General features: G+C 44.2%; 1 protein-coding gene across 2 annotated transcripts; it reads left to right on the forward strand.

Annotated features, from left to right (window-relative positions):
• Positions 1–4,286: 4,286 nt before the first annotated feature.
• LOC126990288 (uncharacterized) lies at positions 4,287–24,291 on the forward strand. 2 transcript variants are annotated; one of them, XM_050848852.1, is made up of 8 exons: positions 4,287–4,733; positions 8,633–8,829; positions 9,646–9,866; positions 11,542–11,639; positions 15,802–15,958; positions 21,179–21,346; positions 22,870–23,107; positions 24,133–24,291. In XM_050848852.1, the coding sequence occupies exons 3-8, from the start codon at positions 9,794–9,796 to the stop codon at positions 24,161–24,163; spliced, it is 765 nt and encodes a 254-aa protein (XP_050704809.1). In that variant the 5' UTR covers positions 4,287–4,733; positions 8,633–8,829; positions 9,646–9,793; the 3' UTR covers positions 24,164–24,291. The 2 variants fall into 2 exon arrangements, with proteins under 2 accessions (XP_050704809.1, XP_050704810.1); XM_050848853.1 differs by having other exon boundaries at positions 4,287–4,729.
• Positions 24,292–24,996: the final 705 nt, after the last annotated feature.

The raw sequence follows: 24,996 nt of genomic DNA on the forward strand, positions 1-24,996 counted from the left end.
TAGGGGATAGTTGTTTGGAAGATTGTGTCGAGTGGATAGGTGGAGAAACTGTGTTTTTGAGGCGTTGAAGGACAACAGGTTCCTCTTGCCCCAATCGGAAATAATAGTAAGGTCTGAGGCTAAGCGTTCTGCAGCCTCAAGCCTTGAGTCGTTAAGTTCCTGTAGGGTGGGTCTTCTATTAAAAGAAGTTGAGTAATGCAGAGTGGAATCATCGGCGTAGGAATGGATAGGACAGTTCGTTTTGGAAAGAAGATCATCAATGAACAACAGAAAAAGAGTGGGAGATGGGACAGAACCCTGTGGGACACCACTGTTAATAGATTTAGGGGAAGAACAGTGACCGTCTACCACGGCAGAAATAGAACGGTCAGAAAGGAAACTGGAGATAAAGGAACAGAGAGAAGGATAGAAACCGTAGGAGGGTAGTTTGGAAAGCAAAGATTTGTGCCACACCCTATCAAAAGCTTTTGATATGTCCAGCGCAATAGCAAAGGTTTCACCGAAACGGCTAAGACAGGATGACCAAGAGTCAGTTAAGAAGGCTAGGAGATCACCAGTAGAACGCCCCTTGCGGAACCCATACTGGCGATCAGATAGAAGGTCTGAAGTGGAAAGGTGCTTTTGAATCTTCCGGTTAAGGATTGATTCAAAAGCTTTAGATAGACAAGAAAGTAAAGCTATAGGACGGTATTTTGAGGGATTGGAGCGGTCACCCTTCTTAGGTACAGGCTGTATGAAGGCATACTTCCAGCAAGAAGGAAAGGTAGATGTTGACAGGCAGAGGCGAAAGAGTTCGACCAGGCAGGGTGACAGCACGGAGGCACAGTTTTTAAGGACAATAGGAGGCACTCCATCAGGTCCATAAGCCTTCTGAGGATTGAGGCCAGAGAGGGCATAGAAAACATCATTTTGAAGAATCTTTATAACAGGCATAAAGGAGTCAGAGGGGGGATGAGTAGGAGGAATATGCCCAGAATCGTCCAGAGTGGAGTTTTTAGAAAAAGTTTGAGAGAAGAGTTCAGCCTTAGAGATAGATGAGACGGCAGTGTTGCCGTCAGGACTGAGGAGTGGAGGGAAAGATGAAGAAGTGAAGTTCGAGGATATTTTTGGCTAGATGCCAGAAGTCACGGGAAGAGTTAGAGAAAGCAAGGTTTTGTCATTTTTTATTAATGAAAGAATTTTTGGTTAGTCGGAGAATAGATTTGGCACGATTTCGGGCAGAAATGTAAAGTTCATAATTAGCATTAGTTTGAAGGCTCTGGTACCTTTTGTGAGCTACCTCTCTATCATTGACAGCACGAGAACAAGCGTGATTAAACCAAGGCTTTTTTGCGTTAGGAGTAGAGAAAGAACGAGGAATGTATGCCTCCATTCCAGAGACAATCACCTCTGTGATGCGCTGAGCACACACAGAGGGGTCTCTATTCTGGAAGCAATAATCATTCCACGGGAAATCGGAAAAGTACATCCTCAGGTCGTCCCACCGAGCTGAAGCAAAATACCAGAAGCATCGCCTCTTCGGTGGGTCCAGAGGGTGTACAGGAGCGATAGGACAGGATGCAGAAATAAGATTGTGATCGGAGGAGCCCAACGGAGAGAACAGTTTGACAGAATAAGCAGAAGGGTTTGAGGTAAGGAAGAGGTCTAGAATGTTGGGCCGATCTCCAAGACGGTCGGGAATACGTGTAGGGTGCTGGACCAACTGCTCTAGGTCGTTGAGGATAGCAAAGTTGTAGGCTTGTTCACCAGGATGGTCAGTGAAAGAGGATGAAAGCCAAAGCTGGTGGTGAACATTGAAATCTCCTAGGATGGAGATTTCAGCGAAGGGAGAGTGGGTCAAGATGTGCTCCACTTTAGAATTCAAATAGTCAAAGAATTTTACATAGTTGGTAGAGTTAGGTGAGAGATAAACAGCACAGATGTATTTAGTAATAGAATGACAATGAAGTCTTAACCAGATGGTGGAAAATTCAGAAGAGTCAAGGTCGTGGGCACGAGAGCAAGTGATGTCGTTGCGCACGTAGGCGCAACATCCAGCTTTGGATTTAAATTTAGGATAGAGATAGTAGGAGGGAACAGAGTAGAGATTGCTGTCAGTAGCCTCAGAAACCTGTGTTTCGGTAAGGAAGAGAAGGTGAGGTTTAGAGGAGGAGAGATGATGTTCCACAGAATGAAAATTAGAGCGAAGACCGCGAATGTTGCAGAAATTGAGAAGAAAGAGGTTCGAGGAGTTATCAAGACACCTCTCGGGTCGGCAACCAGAAGGGAGTCCTCCTGGGGAATTTGTGGCCCCCCAGTCGGGGACTCCGAGGCTTGGTGTATGCGCGCCATTTTGAAAATTTGATTTTGGGAAAAGGTGTATATGTTGTGTGAATGTAGTGTGGTGTGGATAAAGAGAGGATCTGTCTTTAGAGAGCATGCTGAACTACTCTCCGGTGTTGGTGAGACAATATATATATATATATATATATATATATATATATATATATATATATATACATATATTATATATATTTATATATATATATATATATATATATGTATATATATATATATATATATATATATATATATATATATATATATATATATATATATATATATATATATATATATATATATATATATATATATATATATATATATATATATATATATATATATATATATATATATATATATATATATATATATATATATATATATATATATATATATATATATATATATATATATATATATTTAGTTATAAGCGGGTTATGGCAGTAATTATCACGTTGGCCCTCCGTAAGCGGCCCTCAGTGTTTTCACTTTAGGGTAAAATACCCCATTTTAGGGGATTTGGACCCTCTTTAGGGTAAAGTTTAGGGTAAGCCTAAAATAAGCAAAATCTAGGGGAATTGGGGGAAGGTATATGATAAGGGTAATATTGTGCTTTTACTGTGCATGGATTATTATTATTTTGGGGTGGAAAGCGAATTTTGTTGCCGCTTGTGGAGTTTTATAACAGTGTAAAAAAGTAAAGTACATTTACTTTGTGTTAGCAGCAAAATGTTCATGTGGCCAGGAACATATTTATAAACGGATTTATGGTAAATAATTGAAACAATATTGATGGTGTAAATCTTTTCTTTTGATATTTTGTTCATATGCAAGTTTGATTTTATGCAGAGTTACAGGTGCGTACATCTTTACTTCTTTATTGGAATTTAATTAAAAGAGAACAAAGTTTTGTGTTCATAGCAAAATGTTCATGTGGTCAGGAACATATTTGTAGATGATGGATTTATATTCAATCATTAAAACATATTGATGGTGTAAATCTTTTCTCTTCATATTTTGTTTATAAATTATGCAAGTTTCCTGCAAATTATATATATATATATATATATATATATATATATATATATATATATATATATATATATATATATATATATATATATATATATATATATATATATATATATATATATATATATATATATATATATATATATATATATAAAACGAAATAGAAAAAATTCCCTTACAAGTAAAGAGTAGGAAAGTTGCCTATGTGTGTTGTAACAAATCCACTTACTTTTACTTATTAACCACAATAACACACACACACACACACACACACACACACACACACACACACATATATATAGAGAGAGAGAGAGAGAGAGAGAGAGAGAGAGAGAGAGAGAGAGATATAGGGTAAAATATGGCTATTTAGGGTAAATTTCACAAAATTCCAGGGTAAAGATTTATTTGGCTGTGGAAACCCTGGCGGCCCTCCGGAGTACCGATGAGCAAGACTGGCATCGGGCCTCCGTCAACACCCTACGGAGGGCCGCTGGTTTGACATACGTAAGGCCTGCGGAGGGCCGCTCTGTTTTTGTTTGCTGGGGCCGTGCCGCGTGTGTGTGTCTGTTTGTGTGTAGAGAAGGAAAGGAACAGGTACAGCTTGGGGCCTGCACTATTGCAAGGCAAGTATAGAGTACTTGCCTTGCACTATTGGGCTACGCGTTTCCTCGGTGTTCACCTCCGTCCCGTTGATCTTAAATTTGAGCCAGTGATTGGAGAGGACCCAATACTCCCACAAAGTGATGATGCAAATCAACAACAAACAAATAATGGGAATAAAAGTTTCATATGCACACCACTCAGCAACGATAAAATAAGCAACGATGAAACAGAACGAGCAGCAGCAGATTAGCGTCCCGTTGGGAAGACACAAACACCGCCGAGGCTCGTAGGAGGCCACGTTTTCCTCACGCCTGGCCGCCTGGCGCCGGGAAGAACAGTTGCACGGGGCTCTAGAGGCTGTGGGCCCACAGCCTAACTAGCCCCATAAAACACCCACGAAGAAGAACATTTGTGCTTGCTGCTGTCTGCCGTGACTCTGGAGTGACTGGCGGCGGTGATGACGCAGGAGGCCTCTGGTGCCGAGACACGGGTGTGCAGAGCGGCCAAGACTGCGGCCCAGCACCACCTGGCCCGACCAGGCAGTCATCAAGACCAACTGTACCCGACACTTGTGCCCTAATGTAACGCACGGTGCCCGACCTTAAGACCCCTAACTACTAACGACGTGCATACCTTTAGGGGTGCGTTGCTTCGCTCACCCACCGCCTCCGAGCGAGCCTTCCTTCCCCTCTTCTATATTCAACCAAATGAAAGAGGAGAGGAGCCAGTGGGAAGCTGTCAGCTGTGTCCGTAGTCGACGAGATTCAACAAAGTAAGTAACTTAACCCTCTGAGACGTCCACTCCCATAGGTAGGGCTAATTAGGACAGGTGAATGGGGTGCTGAGTTCTGTCAGAAAAGGTGTCACGCCGTAGAGTGCAACGGGTGTTAAAACATAAATAATAATAGTTTTATTGGTAAAATTCTAGTGTTTGCCCATACTCCCCCCTCCCTCCCAAAACAAGCTTGGGGACCTGTGGGAATGCGGGGTTTTGGGTGGGGGACACGAAATCTGTCGCAATCGCATATTTTTTTTTGCGGGGGAGGGGGGCAAAAAATCCCTAGATCTAGGGAAATTCTAGCTAACAACTGCTTCTAATATACCAAAAAAATAGCATGGGTACTGCATGGGATACTTCTTTTGCTTCACATTTGTGAAGGTTTTAGTTCCCGGTCGTACCAATTTACTGCGTAAACGGCTTGATTATGTGGGGGTGCCTGGAAAATTTCTAAGTCCAGTGTTGTTGTATGACACGAGGGCTCTGTGGGCAGACTGAGCCTCTTAGCTGCCTTATACTACACCACAGAAACTAGTCCCTAAGTCTGTAATATCCAAAACGCGCATGGATTATAACGATTTCGGAGAAAAAAACTATCTTGTAAGAGTTTTACGTTATTTTTTTCTCTATATTAAAGCAACTAATGCCGCAGCTATTTGTATTTTCTGATTTTAAAGGAATACATTCGTAAAATGTTACTGCGCGAGGGTGTTTCAGTGCCGGCACCTAACGGCGGGTTCCTGAAGTCAGTTGTTTTCAAGCCACCACAATGGATGGAAGGCCCGACACTCACTCCCTCAAAATATCCGTCTACTTTACCTTTCGGTAAGTGTTAACTGAGTATATTTAACCTCTTTATTGGTGTGCATGTAGGTTGACAAAAGGACCGACTACTATCCCAGTACCGGGTCCAACAAAGACACGGGCGTGTCAAGTGTCACATGGTGTGACAAGCACGTGTCAGAAAACAAACGGATATTATTCAGTGCGCGATACTTATAGTGGAGTTTGAGTAAAATGGAGGCCAGGGTCATACGTAGCAGTCGGTAGGTCACACCCGCGTCAGTTAACAGCAGGAGCGTCAGTTTGATCTGGATGACAACTGTCACAAATCTGTTTTATTTTGTACCTTAAACTACTCGGTAAAAATGATCTAGCATCAACTTACAAGAAGTGGACGGGTTAACCGTCAGTATTGTACCATATGTAATTATGAAACATGACATTTCCCAAGAGTTGCTCGACTACGATTGGGATGGTGGGGTGGGGGTTCAACTACGCTGACCATCCAATTACAGGCCCTACACTCGTCAACAGACCCGTTGCGGCGGCTGCTACGATATATAGGAATAGATTACAAGAGTATACGTTAGGGAATTTCCTTTCTTTAGAGACTTGGGATTTTTCCCGATTTTGGGGATTTTTGTAGGGACATTTTGAAAGCCCATTTTTCAGTGATTTGGCCGTCCACCACCAAAACCACTGTTCCCTACAGGGATTAATCGAGCTAACGACCACCAAAACCACAGTTCCCTAAAGGGATTAATCGAGCTAACGCTGCCGCATGGCGCCGGCGCCGCCGCAAAATAACTCGCATTCATTACCTACCTTATGAAACATCACTAGGTCTTCATATATTTTTTCTACAAACGTTTGGTTAGCGACGGTACGCTTGGTTAGCGATGGTATGCTTGGTTAGTTATGGTACACTTGGTTAGCGATGGTACACTTGGTTAGCGATGATATGCTTGGTTAGCGATTAGCCCACGCATGTGAGACCAGGTCCACCACGCGTGGTTATTTTTTTTTTTAGAACGCGCAGCCCAACGGTTGCCGTGCTGAGGGCCGGGCCTGTTCAGCCCGAGTCCCGGATGACCTTGAGTCATGGCTCAGGGCTGTTTTGGGATGGTTAGCGATTAGCCCACGCATGTGAGTATACGGTAGGGATTTTCCTTACTTTCAAGAACAGGGAATTTTCCCTAATCTAGGGATTTTTCTAGGGATATTTTGAAAGCCCATTTTTCAGTGATTTTGGCTTCCCCCCCAAACCCAGGTTCCCCACAGTTCCCCAGGCTTGTCTTGGGGGGTAGGGGGGGCTGGGGTGGTGGAGGGGGAGAAGTAGTTGTTCCCTAGTTTTACCGAAATTCCTTACATTTAGGGATTTTTTTCGTCCCACCGCCACTTAAATGAGTGTTTGCGACGAATTTAGTGTTCCCCATACAGAAACCACGCATTCTCACTGGATCTCCAAGCTTGTTTTGGGAGAGAAGCGTAGTGAACCCACCAAACGATGCTCATCTCACCACCGTCTGGCGTGGCGCCAGAGGCCATCTGCGCCTACATAAACCGCCTACATCACACTCATGCCCACTCTAGCACCGGTGCCAGTAGGTTGTCGCCTCATCGCAAGGTTTCTGTCCTGATAGCAGCGTCCGTGGCACCAAACATGATGTATCTTCATTGTTTATCACTGACACAAACAAAACCACCGGCTAACCGTGAACCGTCCAACACCGCGTCTTAAACAGTACTGCAGGTTCTACACCAAGTGCAGGCTCTCGAACCTCCTGCCCGAGCTGTTCGAACATGTGGATCCTGACTGACCATATTCTAAATCTGCTTCACGGGTTTGTGTTCCCAGTATACAAGGTGATTGTGGCTATTGACTCCGCGCCTCCAGCATACGATAATACGCCTCCATTTATCATAGTTAAAAAACAAAATACATGTCCCTCAACCATAATATGAAGGCGGCGCCAGTAGCGGATCCAGATCCAGTCCCTTCCCCCAACGATCTTGGGCGACCCGCGGGAAGTCGGGGTATTTGGGTGGGAGAGCATATTTAAACTACTCCTACTGATTTTTCCGACCTGCTAACGGGGGGGGCTTTGCGCCCCTCGATCCCCCTGCTAACCAAGGGGGGCTGCGCCCCCTCCTCTTAACATACTCCAACCAAACTTTACGACCTAACAGCTAACTGAGGGGCATTGAAAGAAATGCTTACGTCCCCTTCTTCAACATTAGCTATTACATTACTGACGACGCCAAGATACCAAACCTCCTTCACGCGTTCGTACGTGCTACCAGTAAGTGAATACATAGTCGTATATGACGGTTGAAAGATTCTTATGACGTAAATTACTTACCGTTTAGATGCTTCATTATGACCATAATACTGTGAAGAGGGGCTTCGCCCCCCTCGGACCTCTCTTTTGGTATGGAGAGTGAGTGAAATTGTGTGGTTTCCCGTACGTTCTAAAAAAATCCCAGAATGTACGAAGTTTCCCTACATCTAAGTAATTGTAAGGAATTTCCCTACATCTAGGGTATTTTTCAACCCCCCATAACTCAAAAACTATGCATTTGCGACGCATTTCATGTATACCACCGCATTCCCCGCAGTCTCAATGGCCCCCTAGCCAGTTTTGGTTGCGAGGGGTGAGTATGGGCAAACACTAGAATAATACCGTTTTATTTTGCCCAGCAGCATATAAAAAACAGGACAAGAAAAACGAACGAGATCAAGGGAGACACATAATGCTTAAATAATTGACACCTTGTAATGATATATATGTGTGTGTGTGCACGGGGGGACTGTTAGTTTAAGAATGGTACGGGAGGCCGTGGACGCATCACACAATCACTATTTGGGCAGTATAGGGATGAGCAAGAGTGGAAAGTCGTGTGTAGCGGGGCCATGGGAGGGGTGGGCATGTAGTTAGCAAGTTCAGAAGAGCAGTCAGCATGAAGATATGATAGAAGACAGAAAAGGCTGCAACAGTGTGGTTGAATTTAAGAGGTAGAAGACTGTCAGCAAGAGGAGGGGAGCTGATGAGACGGGGAGAGCCTTAGACGCCACTCTGGTCAGAAATGTTGAGTGTTCTTGCGTGCTTCCAGGTGTCCTCAGTCTGGATGAGTTGGATGAAGCCAGCATCATGATCTCGTGTGGGGACGCCCAGGACTGTGCCTTTTGGGCGGGAGTACTTAGAGCACCACCAGGGGGAAGTTGGCCTGTCCCCCCACAGCCCAGCCAGGTGCCCCCACACATGGAGCTCCTCAGGCAACTCAACACAGTGTCCATCAACAGCTCCAAGGTATGTCGGCATGTGAAAGAGTATTGGTAGAGGATGGAGAAGTCTGCAGAATCCTCACTTTACAGCAGGCATCAGTGCATATAACAAATCCTGAGTGGCAATGACAGTCGCTTAACCCCATCAGTGTCCGGCCCAGCTCAGTATGCAAAGAACACCCCTACAGGAAAACAGCTAGGCAGTTGACAGTAGGACAGAAGAGGCTTGTAAGGAAGAATAAATGTCATGGTGAGCAAACTATAGAATCACACCCTTTTTAACCAGTAACCACAGGAAATTCCAGAGCTGGGTGTGCTCAGAAACAGTTTCCATTGTCAGGGATACAGTAATTGTTATTTGCTGGGATCTGGACAATAGTTGGCTTATGTTATTAGGCTGTCTTCTCTGTCATGAGTTACTTTCATATGTTTATTACTGTTCGTAATATGTTTTAATAATAACTGAGCTCATATGTGACTCCTTGCCCTGTGTCTGCAAGGAACTGGAAAGGTGATTGTGGTGTCATTGATATTATTGTTATTATTATTATTATTATTATTATTATTATTATTATTATTATTATTATTATTATTATTATTATTATCATTATTGTTATTATTATTATTATTATTATTATTATTATTATTATTATTATTATTATTATTATTATCATTATTTTCATTATCAGTATCATCATTGAGGTTCATAAAAGTAGGTCAAAGGAGGATAGAAACATGATACAGAGCCTTGGTGAGCAGACATGGATATAAAGGAGAAAAATACAAGGGGGGACAAACACAGTGCCTGATGAGTTGCCTGACGGCCACAACCTTTCTCCAGGAATGGTGGGACATCTGGCACAGCAAGGATGGGCTGGCGGAGGAGGAGCTGTACGTGAGTGGCTCCAGAGTGGTGTGGTCCCAAGCTCAGGCTGGCCGAGTGGCGTCCCGTTAGGTTGTCAACCCGCGACTCAGCTGTGGTACACACCATGTTTGCCACCTTCTACACCTGCCCAGACCAACCGTCCCTGCTGGGAGAACCTGTCCCTCAAGAACCCACAGGTAGCCTTTGCTCTTTGATTATTTGACCAAACAAAGACAACAACAACTAAAAAACCCCCGTTGTACGCTCCGAATAAAGGCCAAAAGAGAGGTCAGTTTTGGGTGAAGAGGAGTCTTGATGCCCTCCTCTGTTACCGTAAACCAGGGTGACTTCGGACAGTTTTCAAGGTTTTTTCCTTATGAAATTTTTGTTTCTAGGCCTAGGATCTATGCTGAGTGTGCATTTACTCTGTATTGTTAAGGGCTATCATTACATGGTGCAACATTTTCACGAAACTTAAAAGTTTTTGTGCTACGTGAAAAAATATGGGTGTCCAAAGTCACCATGTCTGGTGGACTTCGGACACCCTTGGGGGGACTTCAGACAGTGGCTATATTTCATTGGGTTTACGTATCTGAGCCTGTTCGCACATTCCGGGGGTTACTTCGGACACTGTTGTACCGGGGGGAAAAGAAATGGCAAAAGTCTTAGGAAAGAAGTTCCACATTTCAGGTCAGTAGTAGCAGGGAAGTAAAAAAATGGTCAATAATTTTGAAAAAAATGTTATTACAAAAAAACTATAAGATGTAGAGCACAGTTTTAGTTTTTTTTGGAAGCTTAATGATTACATAATCACCACAAGAAATGTTTATAATGGCAGGGCAACATTCAAGGGCTTTTTGAAGTGCACACTATTTTACGTCTCATTTATCATATTTTATCATGATGCATTTCACTAGAAATTTATTCTTGTATATGTTATTTTGTAGCCAAGTACTTCTACTTCATATTTTCATGATGTGTAGAACATTCAGCATCACTGGACTGGCACCACCACCACCATTACGGACCCAAAAGTTAACTTGAGTTCATCTCTGGACGTGCTCCGCGCCGGGCTCCGTTGGTGACGTCACTGACGGTCGACGGATCCGTGAAAACGGAATAGTGGGAACCCCGCCTTAGTCACCCACAATGTGTAGTTATATTTAGGTGTCCGAAGTTACCCCATTTTGAGCCATTTTTTGACATGCCTCCATTCAAGTGACATTTACAGGTGTGTAGGATATGTTAAGCACCCCTAAATCATTCTAACTGTTCTAGTTAAGCATGTTTCTGATTGTTTTCTCTAGTTTTGATGATGTGTGTGATACAGATCGTTCCTGCCAGAAGTTTTCCAAGGGGGGTAAATTTTTAAAAATTTCAAAAACACATTGTGCTGGTTTTCAAAACAGAAACATGTCTCAAGAAAACAACATTCTTATTCGAAAACTATAAGGCAAAAGACAAATTCTGATACTAAATTCATCTAGCTTGTTGCAACTGGCTACGAGTTATCAACTTGTCAACTTTTTATCCACTTTTTGTCCGAAGTCACCCCGTATCCGAAGTCACCCCTGTTTACGGTACCTTTGAATATTAATTAGTGTGTGCAACAAGTGACAAGCCACCTCTCAGTCACTTCAACATCCAAAGTATTATTTTGAGAGTGGATTTGTGGGTCACTTTCACAGAATTCTTTACATTATTTCTTGCCACATCATTATTTCTGTCTGCAATGTAGCTTTAAGAAAACTAGTATCAACATAATAGTGTCTTCCTTATATATCCATCACCAGCAGCCCTGATGATGGCCACTCACAGCACGTCATGTCCAAAAGTCAGGGATTCATGCCGTTCTTTATCTCTTCCGTGCAGGTTTCCTTCAGGCGAGTCGCTGCATCGTGGAGCATGACTGCCTAACCCTCGTCACGGAGAAGGAGGGAGACCACTACTCTGTTGCTCTCCCATGCCCGGTGAGTGGGCCTGAGGGGCATGAGATGGTCTTGTACTTGAGGAAGTAGTTGGAAGTTGTTTGCAGTGAGATTGGGTCTTGAGGTTCCTGAGATGGAGCTTTAGTGTCTTCATACAGTAGATATCCAGTGGTCCGGCATTTGTGGTTATCCAGCATGAAGCTTGTTCCCTGCAAGCCAGATTAGCAGACTTTTGCAGCACAGTGTTGGTGTTTGGGGCCACTGAACAGGCAGCTCATGTCTGTATTCTCAGACACTGCCATCCCTCACATCAGCTGTTTCCAAAGAAGATCAATCGCATTCTCATGAGTGTTTTTCCACGTTCATGGTACAGAGGAAGGGTCACAACACCACCAGGGTCCTAACGCCACCCCAGGAAAGGCTCACAACATAAGAACATAAGAACGCAGGAGTCTGCAAGAGGCCAGTAGGCCTGTACGAGCAGCTCCTTTGACCCTAAGCTCCCGTGTATCTAACCCCACCTAATATCGCTGTCCATGAATTTATCTAGTCTATTTTTGAATGTGACAATTGTATTGGCACTCACCACATGACTGCTAAGCCTATTCCACTCATCCACCACCCTATAAGTAAACCAATTTTTGCCTATGTCCTGTTGAATCTGAATTTATCCAGTTTAAACCCGTTACTTCGTGTCCTACCCGGTTCTCTTACCAACAAAACCTTATGAATGTCTCCCTTATTAAAGCCCTTCATCCATTTATAAACCTCGATCATGTCTCCACGCACCCTTCGCCTTTCTAGAGAATGCAAGTTTAACTGTTTGAGTCTTTCCTCGTATGGCAAGTTTCTCAACCCTGAATCATCTTAGTCATCCTCCTCTGCACCGAGTCTAACATTTTGATATCCATTCTATAGTAGGGTGACCAGAACTGAACCGCATAGTCAAGATGAGGTCTAACTAATGCTAAATATAGTTTGAGGAAGACTTCGGGGCTTCTGTTGCTTACGCTCCTTGAAATAAATCCCAGTACCCTATTAGCTCGATTTCTAGCTTGAATGCATTGTGCCCTTGGACGGAGATCAGAGCTCACTAAGACCCTAAATCCCTCACCCAGACCTACTTATGAGAGTGTCATTTAAGCAATAGTTATGTGAGGGTTGTTCCTACCTACACTCAGAATACTGCACTTCCCTACATTGAACTCCATCTGCCATTTATCCGCCCAGTCATATAATCTGTTGAGTTCACCTTGGAGAATACTAGCGTCCTGATCCGACTCAATTACTCTACCGATCTTGGTATCATCTGCAAATTTACTAACATCACTACTAATTCCTGTGTCTAAGTCATTGATATAAATAATAAACAAAAGTGGACCTAATACCGAACCTTGTGGGACCCCACTCGTAACATCCCCAGTCAGATCTTTTACCATTGATTTGCACTTTTGCTTCCTATTGCTAAGCCACGCCTTGACCCAGTTCAAAACTTTACCCTCTACTCCGTGAGCCTGTAATTTAAACAACAGTCGTTGGTGAGGAACTTTGTCAAACGCTTTACTAAAATCAAGATAGATTACATCATAATTTTCATCTCTGTCAACCGCCTCAAATACTTTATTGTAGAAGGACAAGAGATTGGTGAGGCATGACCTACCTTTTGTGAACCCATGCTGCGAGTCGTGAATTAAGCTATGTTTCTCTAAATGCTCCCGAATGTTCCTGGCTATTATGGACTCCAGCATCTTCCCTATAACCGATGTTAAGGATGTTAAGCTAATTGGGCGATAGTTTGAAGCAACTGACCTGTCCCCCTTTTTAAAAATCGGCGTCACATTAGCTACTTTCCATAGGCTCGGCACATAGCCAGTATTTACCGACATCTTAAAGATGTCGGTTGGTGGAATCTCTGATTATATCACCTAGCTCCTTTAATACCCTCGGAAATATCCCGTCAGGACCTGGCGACTTGTTCTTCTTACGCTTATCTATCTCATCCTGAACTACTTGCCTGGTAATGATTATATCCCTCAATTTATCGCCATCCCCGCCCTCGTACACCTGAACTCTTTCCGGTATAGTCGTTCGATCCTCCTGTGTGAATACTGAAAGGAAGTAGTCGTTCAACAATGTGCTCATATTTTCGTAATTTTCTACTAGCTCCCCTGTGTTTGTTTTCAGCGGTCCAATTTTCTCCCGTGTTTTGTTCTATACATCTGAAAGAAGCCCTTAGGATTACTTTTCGCCTCATTTGCTACTTTGATCTCATAGTTCTTTTTGCTATCCTGGTGTTTTTCTTAACTAATCTAGATAGTTCGACGTACCGGCCCCTGAGATGTGTTTCCCCATTCTTTATTTTCTGATAAATTCCTTCTTTAACCCAATCTCATGTTTTAGTCCACGAGTCATCCACTAGGATCATTGTTTTCTTTTCTAAGTGTTCGCTGTGGTATATGCTGTTCTTGCCCTCTACTATTACTCTAACTAAATTATTGTAAGACATTTCTACCTGGTTCTCCCTGGCTCTCCAATCCGCAGTTCTGGCCCTCATGAATCCCTAAATTATCCCAGTTTACCCCTTCAAGATGTCTTCGAAGCCCCTCGTAGTTTGCTCTTCTAAATCTGGCACTAACACTGGGTTTGGATCGCGGGTTACCGCCCAGTCTAACCTAAAAACGAACCGTTCTGTGATCACTATTTCCTAACTCTCCCACCTCCAACTCACGGAGCAAGTTCCCATTATAGGTTAGGACTAAGTCTAATATGTTATCTCCTCTGGTAGGCTCAGTAACTACCTGCTTAAGGAAATTATCTTGTATAACTTCAAGAAAGTCCTCGGCTTCCAGGTCACCCACTCAGATCTTCCCAGTCTATATTCCTATAATTAAAGTCCCCATTACGCAGACATTTCTCATACTCGCCCTGCCAATCTCCTGTAGTAATATACTCGTGTCCTGCCTGTTAAGGTTGGGTGGCCTGTATATAACTCCCTAGAGTTAGTTTTCTTTCCCTTTGTAAACGTCCACCAAACTGATTCTGAATCCATGTTAGTTTTGACTGAGTTGTTAACTAAACATTTAAGTGAGTCTTTAACATATAGCGCAACTCCACCTCCTTTCTACCCCTTCTGTCTTTGTGAAACATCTGATAACCCGTTATTTCAAATTCTGACCTAAAATTTCTATTAGCAAAGTCTATCCATGTCTCAGTGATCGCTATTATGTCAAAATTTTCTGAACAAGCTTCACCCCTTAGTAAGTCTATCTTGTTTCTGAGGCTCCTGCTGTTAGTATAGAAGATTCTTAGCCCGTCCTCTGTTACTCCTCTAGAATTACTTCTAAGCTGCCTGGTTATATTATGAGCTAGATGTCCCTCCCATTACTCCTCCCATTGCTCCCATTACTCCTCCCCTCGCCTATACTAAAAATCCCTCAGGGTACCAAGTGCTCGCTCAAGGGAGTCTGAGAGCCTCAACACCCTTGAACGTCAAGTGTATCCCGTCACGGGCGTAGAGGGCGTCGTTGCCAAAGAAGAGGTCCCAATTGTCGACGAACAGCCACCCATTGCGCTCGCAGTGCTCAGCAAGTCTGCTGTTCACTGCTATCGCCCTGGACAGCCATCCATCGCCAACGCCCCTCCTTGGCAGGACGCCACACACTACTGGTGACCCACCAGCGTCACGTATCCTGCCTAACAATTCTCTAAAACGCCTGAACCGGTCCTCGCTTGGCACACGAGAAACGTCGTTTCCGCCACAGCCGAGAAGACAATGGGGTTCGATCCTGCTTGCCATACACGCCTCAATCCTGTCTGATATATGGCCCACCCCTGCCCCTGGGAAACACACCCTCGTCCTGTTCTTATCCTTGGAGCAAAAATACCTGTCAACATAACGAACCTGACTATCACCAACAACAAGAACCCGACGGTCGTTCTTGTTGTTGGTGATAGTCAGGTTCGTTATGTTGACAGGTATTTTTGCTCCAAGGATAAGAACAGGACGAGTCTTGTCAGTTGTGCGAACTTGAACGCTGAAATGTTTAATAATGTGACCGAGTGTTTTATGCTGGGTCACTTACTTCACTGTTCACTGGGTGTTTGGATGCTGCTGACCAGGCAGCTGTTAGGGTCCTCCTCCTCCTCCTCCTCCCTACCTGCTCTGGGTCTCATAATAATGATAATAATTTGTGTTCTCCGCCAGGTGAGGAGGGTGTGGCCAATCAGGTACGGGATCCTGCTGGAGCAGCGAGTGACGGCCTCAGAGATTGATGCCCAGAAGAATGAACCGGAAAGTCTCCCGACCTTTTACAGTTTGCTGAACCCGCTGGACGAAACCAATCCGCTGCTCTATTGCACAGGTAAGACTTGAGTGAGTGATATAAGTTGTAAGAAGTGTAAGTTAGCAGGCACAGACCACACAGACTTATATGGGTAGTGTTACATGCATCAGGGCCCGAATTCACAAACAGACTCAATAACTACGATCTAACATAACTACGCACTATTGATTTAGCTACCGACATTAGTGTCAGATTCACAAAGCAAACCTTAGATTGTAGTTAGAGGCGCGCTAAGTCAGCGAGGCCGCTGATTGGTTGATGGCGTCATTGGCCTTGCAGCGAATCGCAAGTACGTTTACAGAACCGTCAGCCAATCTTAGGGAGCCCCCTCCAGCTGCTGGTTCAAGAAACCCATTCTTTTCCTATTTTTCTTCCTTTCTTGGCGCAAGGCAAACTGTACTAAATCGTAATCTACGAATTCAATTATTGTAAAGATTCGCATTAGGGTCCGTGCCAGTATCTCATAATCTACTTATGGAAACATCACTATCTCTTCATATATCTTTTCTACAAACCTTCAACAATCATGGAAACGCTTTTGAAATCCAATTCAAGGACTTTTTTTTTTACTCTTGAGAATAGTGGATAATGTTTACGAAAGCGCGTCGCCTCCTCTGGTGCTGGCCGCGGCGACGCTGCAGCCACCGCAGCCGCAAAATAGCTCGCAGAGGGCTTAGGGTCGGGGAGCATATTTAAACTACTCCAACCGAACTTCACGACCTACTAACGGGGGGGCTGCGCCCCCTCGCCCCCCCTCAGTGTATATATGTGACTTATTTCAGCGAGGAGGTATTTCTCGCAACACTGGCTGCAACGTCGCTGCGGCACAGCACCAGAGGAGGCGACGCGCTTTCTGTAAGCATTATCCCATATTTTCAAGAGTAAAAAAGTCCTTGAATTGGATTTTCAGAGCGTTTCCATGCATGGGCGTCCGTAGGGGGGCAAGGGGCGTAAGTATTTGTCCCCTCAGAAAAAAAAAAAAAATAAAAAAAAAATTGAAAAAATTATTACATGGAAAAATACAAATGAGAATAAAAGAACATAAAACATTTATCACCAGTTCATTCAGTTAGAGTAGATTACTACTCTCGGAACACAAATTGAAAATTTTGAAAAAATTACTTGGAAAATGCAAAATGAATAAAAAACATAAAAGATTACTCAACAGTTCATTCAGCTAGGCCAGGTTATTACTCTCAGAACAGGAACTGGAGCCGTCGAGGATCTCTTCCGAACTTGTCAATGACCCTGTTCATTAGCTCAGTCTTCTGGCTGTTCACTTTGTCGCGGTGGACACTTAGCATGCAGAGAGACCGGACAGACGTTGAGCACTCATCGTTGATCTTAACCAGGTCTTCACCCTGCGCAGTGTGCTGAAGGACCATTCCACAGTACATGATGTTGCAGGCAGAGTCAGTGCAATGAGGATAGCCTTGCGCACAGCAGGGAGCAGAGTGGTCTGCTTCACCAGCTCGATCATACCAGTGAGTTGCCATCCACTGGCTTATGCTTCTGCACATCATACCATGTTAGAGCTTCTTCTACAAAGGTTGTCAATGCCATACATTTCTTGACAGATGAAACGATGTGCTTGAATTCACCTCTTTCTGTTTGGTTGCATTTCTCTCGGATGTAGTGCGAAAATGAAAATATGGCGTGTTACTTTCACCAAAGCGACTTTCCAGAGACTGGACTGAACTCAAGGAATCTGTATGGACATAGATGGTGCGGCGATAGTACTCTCCATGGAGCCTCCTACATTCGACCGGTGGACCTGGCGTGCACATCGCCGAGGCATAGCCGCCTATGCCAAGTTCTTTCTGCTGCGTTTTCACCTCAGGATGACATCTTCTGAGAACACACGGTCTGCACCATCCCGGTGAGCTTGGAAAGTCTTCTTCAACAGGTTGATGATCTTGGACTCCCATCATGTCCATGTCGACTGCCTGTAGCTGTTGGGTCACTGGCTCCAACACATCGCTGAGTACTTTTTGCAATGATCTTCAGACAGATGAGGAATACTGAGGTTCCTGCTGCACACCTCAGCTGATGCGCTGTCTGACGCGTACTCTGTGACTCATGCTGGTTTGCCTCAGTTGTTCCAGTTGTACATATAGATATCAACAAAGTTCTCTGAAAAGATGCGGATGCTTTGTACTTTGCGCTCCATCTGGTTTCACACAACAAAGGTATATTTGGAACCAGTCTCCTGCGCTTGGGACTGTCACGGAAGAATGTAATGATAGATTTCACAGTTCCTGTCGTATTCCTCACATTTGCGACAGCATTCAGATCATGAACCACCAAATTCAGTCTATGTGAAGAGCAGTGCGCACGAAAAACTGCTTTGGGATAGGTGTTCCTGATACGGGCCTGTACATTATTGTCTTCGCAGCTGGCCTCACTTTCTGCAAACCGAACACGAACCCATGCACGCACGCACGCACGCACGCAGCCACGCAGCCACGCACGAAGAAACACTGCCTCCTATTAGTATTAGGATGTAACATGCTCCAAAGGAGCCCATGTAAAATTTAATTAAAATCCATAAGCTAGTTTAGCTGAAAATTAGCATGAGTTTTGTTAATGAAATAAAATGAAAGAACAGACTCTAGCTTCTATGTCGATGTTTCGTTTGTATCAGACATGCCCGAAGCTTCTGAATATCTCCAGTCTGAGTTGGTTCATGTAGAGTTAATTCTTAATTGATAGAATAATGTAGTTGTTGTAAAATAATGTTTCCGAAATATTTGTTTTTCTTCATTTTTCTCTACCGGAGAAAATGTAACTGAGCTACTCTGTCAGATGAAAAAGTGCCACCATTTTGCATCTAAGCTCTTTCCTGGAATAAGCAAATTTTTTCAACGGGAGGGGACACTTCCCTCAGACCCTCCCCAGGACAGCAATCTCAGGAGTCAGGACAACATTGCCCCCCCTGCATTTTTTCTGCAGGACGCCCATGTTTCCATGACTGTTGAAGGTTTGTAGAAAAGATATATGAAGAGATAGTGATGTTTCATAAAGTATATTATGAGATACTGGCACGGACCTAAAACGAATCTTAACCCAATTATTTCGTTATTTGCTGCACATTTACGTCAAGGTAACTGTGCTGTTCGATGTCTTATTACCATGAACATGCTTAAGATGAAGAAAAGAAGATACGGAGGAGATTGAGGCAGGAAGAAAGCAAATAGAAATATGGGACAGATATCGAGGCAGACAGAACGAAGGACGGAAGGAAGGAATAGGAAAATTAAGACTGTCTTGCCATATCTGCGGCCCAACTCATGGGATAGCTGTCACCTGACGAAGATCCATGGTCCCTCCACGGATGGGGGCGGTGTCACGGGCAAAATTGAGCCTTGGGCAAAATTAAGCCCGCATCCACATGCCTCTGTTATCTTAGCTCAAGCTCGTGTATGGGGTTCTTTTCGACTGATATGGCGTCTAGAGCTAGCATCATCATCATACTTTATTAAGATGACCAAAAACATGTCAAAATTTGACTCATTAAATAAGAAAGTACATAAAGTTCGGCAGCTTTCGTCGCCAAGCTTCATCCTCCAGAGCAGCACTGACACCCATGATCACACATTCATTTTTCTCAGAAAATAGGATACCAATCACATATACATCAATATATTTCCAGAGGTGAATACTTAGGCATGTTCACACCAAGTTGCGACACCTGAGATTCATTAATGATGACGGAAGGAAAAATATAGGCCCCTGTCATCGACAAAATTGAGCCTGGCAGAATTGAGCCTGGGCATCTATATGCCTCAGATTTCTTCGCTATTATATATTGTAAGATCGTTCTGTTGACATGTATGGGTAAATTAACGCTTTCTGAATCTACATATAGAAGGAAAACGCAAAATTCTCCCTAGTAAATCAGAAATTACATAAAGTTCGGCAACTTTTCCTCGTCGCCAAGCCATCCTCCAGCAGCAGGCAGAGGAGGGAGGTCTGGCAATCCCCCCGCCGGGTGTTGCCATACCGCCCACACTTATCATATACCTCTCAAAGGGTGCATATCTCAACATTTTATAAAGAAATGGCCTCCTCTACTCGCAAAGTTATATTTCAAGTTGAAAAACGCGATTTATAAGAATTTATACGTAAATATGATAATATTGTTAGCGTTACTGTCAGCTCCGAGGCAGTATTTATTTAACAACAAATTTAGCATCACACAGAGCGCGGTAAACGTTTGTAGATCCGCGTGTTAACCCGTGACGTCATCGATTAGCTGGTAGTTATTGGTGCGCGAGCTTTGTGAATCTCGATGTTCTCAAAACTACGAACTAAGCCTTTGTGGATCCGGGCCCAGGATGCCTTGCTATCCAAAACTGACCCCTCCTCTGGCCACTCCCTCTGCCTGCTTCTCTGTGAGCAGCGATTACCGGGCCTCTTTTTTGTTTTATCTCCCTTTGTTGCCCTTGAGCTGTTGCCTTTATTTTTGGTCTCATTTCCCACGTCTTCCCTTCTCTTCCTTTTCAGTCTGTTCTGCCACGATTTTCCTTATTTTTCTTCTTTCTCATTTTAGTACAGCGAATATTTCCTTCTGTACGTGGAGACTGGGCACACTGGCAGCCGTGGGTTAGGTGGAGGGTTTTGTTATGAGGGAAGGGAAGGGTTGAGGCAGCCACTTCAGGCTTTCTTGATTCACTTCATCTTTAGGCCTGTGTGGCTTTCATGTGCAACACTATAAATTTTTGTGCCAGTCAGCTGAAGGTGTGGGATTTCTTTGTTATATAAGCTTGGGTTGATATCAGCTCCTGTACTATGAATGTGTTTCCCATAGCTTTAGTATTTTAGTTCTTACAACCACTGCTAGTTAGGTCAGTGGTCGGTGTGCTTAGACACTGCAGACTCTCACATCACTTATTTTCAGCTCCTGTACTGTGACCATGTTTCCCATAGCTTTAGCATTTTAGTTCTTACAACCACTGCTAGTTAGGTCAGTGGTCGGCATGCTTAGACACTGCCGACTCTCACATCACTTATTTCTAAAGGCCAAAAAAGAGGTAAAATGCATCCTCATGAGTGCCTTTTAGAGTTCATGTTACAGAAGGCTTATCAGACTACCAAAAGGGTCATAAGACTACCCCTGGAAAGGCCCACAACTTTCCCGAAAGCCCTGTCAACTGTGTGTGCTAGGGTGACGATATGTTTGATAATATGACCTGTTGTTTTATGCGGGGTTGGTCACTTCACTGTTTCCTGCTACAGGCTACAGCGGGTCAGACCGTCCCGCCTACATGAGTGATTTAGCGCAGCGGGCCGTCTTCATGTCCCCAGACCCCTCCTCCTGCATCCTCTTCAGCTCGGGCAACAACAGCCACACCACATGGAAGACACGCAGGGCCAGGACAGAGGTGATTGTACCGCCACCCTTGTGTGTGTGTGTCGGGAGTTTTACAATTATTAATCTGTAATACAGTAATCCCTCGCCATATCGCGGTTCACTTATTGCGGATTTTTAAATTGTATGGTATATGGTATAATTGTATATTGTATTGTATGGATTTTTCGCTATATCGCGGGATTTTGCGGTAAAATAAGCATTTTCTAGCCTAAAAAATGAAAACGATATAAATCTACGTAAGTAGGAACACACCTAAATAAGCACTTACGTCACCCACCTATTTTTCATTTTTCCGTCGCGGCCTATTGCGCCGTTAGTCTTTTCCCTGGTTCACTCCTCCCCACTTCCTTTCTTTCTTCTTCCTCGCCGTCCCCGTATTTTTCTCCTTCCTTCTCATTTCTTTCTTCTTTCCCTCCCACTCACACCCTTTCTCTCCCCCTCTTTCCTCACCTTTACCTGAACCTCCCTACCTCTCGCTTTTAATCTCTTTCCCTCCCACTCACACCCTTTCTCTCCCCCTCTTTCCTCACCTTTACCTGACCCTCCCTACCTCTCGCTTTTAATCTCTTTCCCATCTTTAGTCTTATCTCTCACTCTATCACTCTTCCTCCCTTTCTCCTTCCCCATTAGATTATATGAACACACACACACACACACACACACACACACACACAGAAGGGGAAATGGGAAGGGTGTGTGGAGGGAGGGGCAGAAGTGAGTCAGGTCATATCCTGACCAAAGCACTGACCTGACTCTCCCTTCTGCCACTCCCTTCTCATTTTCCCTTCTGTGTGTGTGTGTGTGTGTGTTTACAACTATGTAGGTTCTTCAGTTTCCCTTTCAATCCTCCTTTATTTTCTAGTTTCCGTAGCAGTCTTGTATGTGGAACTTTGTTGAACGTCTTCAGGTCCAGGTAGACACAATCAACCCATCCGTCCCTTTCCTGTATTTTGTCTGTCACTCTTGAGTAAAAGCTCAGTAGTTTGTCACACTTGAGCGCCCTTTTCTAAATCCATACTGTTTACTTGTGATTAAATTATGCTTATCTAAAAATCTCATCCATTGTTTCTTTATCACTTTGTCACTTATTTTACATGCTACACTGGTCAATGACTCGGCCCTCTGCCACTTCTTAGGCACTGTACCAGTTGTTATTGAGCAGTTAATGATGTCATATATTGGTCTAACCAACTCATTTCTGCATTCTTTCAATATATACCCCGAGACTCCATCCGGTCCTACAGCTTTCCTTTCTTCCAGCTCCCCCAACAACTCATATATCTCCTCTTTATTTACTGAGACTTCTTCCATATGAACATTTATCGTGTTTTCTTGTGGCTCGTTAAATATTGATTCATTAGTAAAAACTTGCTGGAAATTTTTGTTTAGTAAATCCGCCATGCCTTTAGGATCATCGATTTTGTGTGTGTATATGTGTGTGTGTGTGTGTGTGTGTGTGTGTGTGTGTGTGTGTGTGTGTAAACTAATTAACTAACTTTCCACCTAATGAACTACACAAACAACCTCTAATAATACTGTATCTCCCTCTTTACAGACCTAGTGGTCCAGCCCCTGCCAGCCCTCACCTACAGGGCAATAGGAGGGGTGCTGGACCTGTGTGTGTTCCAGGGGCCCACTCCCAATGATGTGGTGCGGCGGTACACAGCGGTGGTTGGCAAGCCCTTCCTGCCACCCTGTTGGTTCCTGGGCCACCATCAGTGCAGGTTTTGCTACGGGTCCACCAAGAGAACGCGGGAGTCTGGCAGCAAACACGGGAGGCTGGGATACCCTTTGTAAGTGTGAGAGAGAGAGAGGTTTACATAGATAGTCAGACCACACCGAGCCTATGGTGGGTCCAGACTAGGTGGTTCATCCGCAAATTTTAGTTATTATTATTCTCCTCTTCCTATTCCTCCTCCTCCTCCTCCTCCTCGTGCTCCTCCTCCTCCTCTTTCTTCTTCTTCTTCTTCTTCTACTTCTTCTGCTTCTCTTTCTTCTTCTCGTTCTTCTCTTCCCTTTCCTCTTCTTCGTCTCCTCCTCCTCCTCCTCCTCCTCCTCCTCCTCCTCCTGCTGGTCTAATTCAAGAGCTGATTTTGGCTCAGAACTCCTTCCCTCATCCCCACTTTCACATTTCTATACATCTTTGAACCCGATGACCATTCTTGTGAAGGTGCAGTATGGGACAAGTTTTGATCAGTCTCTCACTCTGTAGGTCCTTTATCCAGAGATCTGATATTAAGAAGGGCAACTTTTTCACTTGTAAGGGCTGGGACTAATGGGTGATGAGCTGTTTCTGCCATACACCAACTGCTACCACTATCCAGAGTTCTCATGTGAAGAGTGATGACTTTTTTTTCTACCTGTAAGGACTCTGGTCCATATTCTTAAACGTAAGGGGCTCACATTACGACCATTTCCCAAGGCCACGGAGAAGCTTAGCCAGGTTTTCATGGGTGGTGTTTTCCTGTTCCTGGTGCAGAAGTCGGGTAAAACTATCACCAGGATCACAAAACAGTCCATGAAAAGTCCAGCAACTATTTCCCAAGGCCACAGAGAAGCTTAGCCAGGTTTTCATGGGTGGTGTTTTCCTGTTCATGGTGCAGAAGTTATATGAAACTATCACCCAGCAACTTCTACGAGAGGCTTTTCAAACAGGTGAACTGAGGCGCCAAGACACTTAAAAATACTCCAGGTTTGGCACCCCTTTTGAAAGAGGTCGAGTATCAGGCAGGAATCTTACAGTAATAATAATAATAATAATAATAATAATAATAATAATAATAATAATAATAATAATAAATATTCTCAATGATTTCAGGACACTCAGTGGAATGATATTGACTACATGAAAGACCGCAATGACTTCACCATCGACCCAAAGAACTTCAAGGACCTGCCGGGCTTTGTCAAGGAGATACACCAGGTGAGAGAGAGAGAGAGAGAGAGAGAGAGAGAGAGAGAGAGAGAGAGAGAGAGAGAGAGAGAGAGAGAGAGAGAGAGAGAGAGAGAGAGAGAGAGAGAGAGAGAGAGACGTGATTGAAGCCACCAACCGCCATCTTGGTGACATCATGGCCTGGGGACGACGTTGGCAAGTCAAGTTTGCTGCCGAGAAGACCCAGGCCATGGTCATATTGCGTTTGGGGGAGGACGCCAGACTCCTACAGGGACGGCTGAAGTTTGGGGACGACACCCTGGCCATCAAGGACTCCATCAACATCTTGGGTGTGGAGGTCGACTCCAGACTCAGTTTTGACCGCCACCTGGAGTGTGTGGCGCGCAGAGCCTCCCTGAGGGTGACACTCTGGCAAGATGGTGCCACTATAAACACTCGCCTGCGCCAGAACGGGCTGGGCCAACCATCAGGACCCACCGGAAAGAACCCTTGGACCGACCATCAGGATCCACCAGAAAGAAGCCTACCGGCGCAATAGGCCGCAACGTAAAAAAAAAAAAAAATAGAAAAAAGGAAAGGAAAACAACCTCCTGCGTCACATGTGGCACCTGCAAGACACAGACGGCCTCCTGAGGCTGTACAAAGCCCAGGTGAGGCCCGTCATGGAATACTCCCCTCTCTCCTGGATGAGTAGTGCCCAATGTCACCTCTCGCTGCTGGACAGAGTGCAGAGCGACTCATCCGCGATGCCAGCAGCCTTCAGCAGCAGCGACCACATGGACACCAGTG

The sequence above is a fragment of the Eriocheir sinensis genome, unplaced genomic scaffold (assembly GCF_024679095.1).
Source record: "Eriocheir sinensis breed Jianghai 21 unplaced genomic scaffold, ASM2467909v1 Scaffold1525, whole genome shotgun sequence".
Classification (NCBI taxonomy): Eukaryota; Metazoa; Arthropoda; class Malacostraca; order Decapoda; family Varunidae; genus Eriocheir; species Eriocheir sinensis.

Excerpts from the sequence above, each read along its gene's own strand:
- LOC126990288 (XM_050848852.1), top strand. The coding sequence starts at position 9,794 with ATGTTTGCCACCTTCTACACCTGCCCAGACCAACCGTCCCTGCTGGGA. Across the intron at positions 11,640-15,801 it reads CTGTTGCTCTCCCATGCCCG|GTGAGGAGGGTGTGGCCAAT; the intron begins GTGAGTGGGCCT and ends GTTCTCCGCCAG. Across the intron at positions 21,347-22,869 it reads GATTGTACCGCCACCCTTGT|ACCTAGTGGTCCAGCCCCTG; the intron begins GTGTGTGTGTCG and ends CCCTCTTTACAG.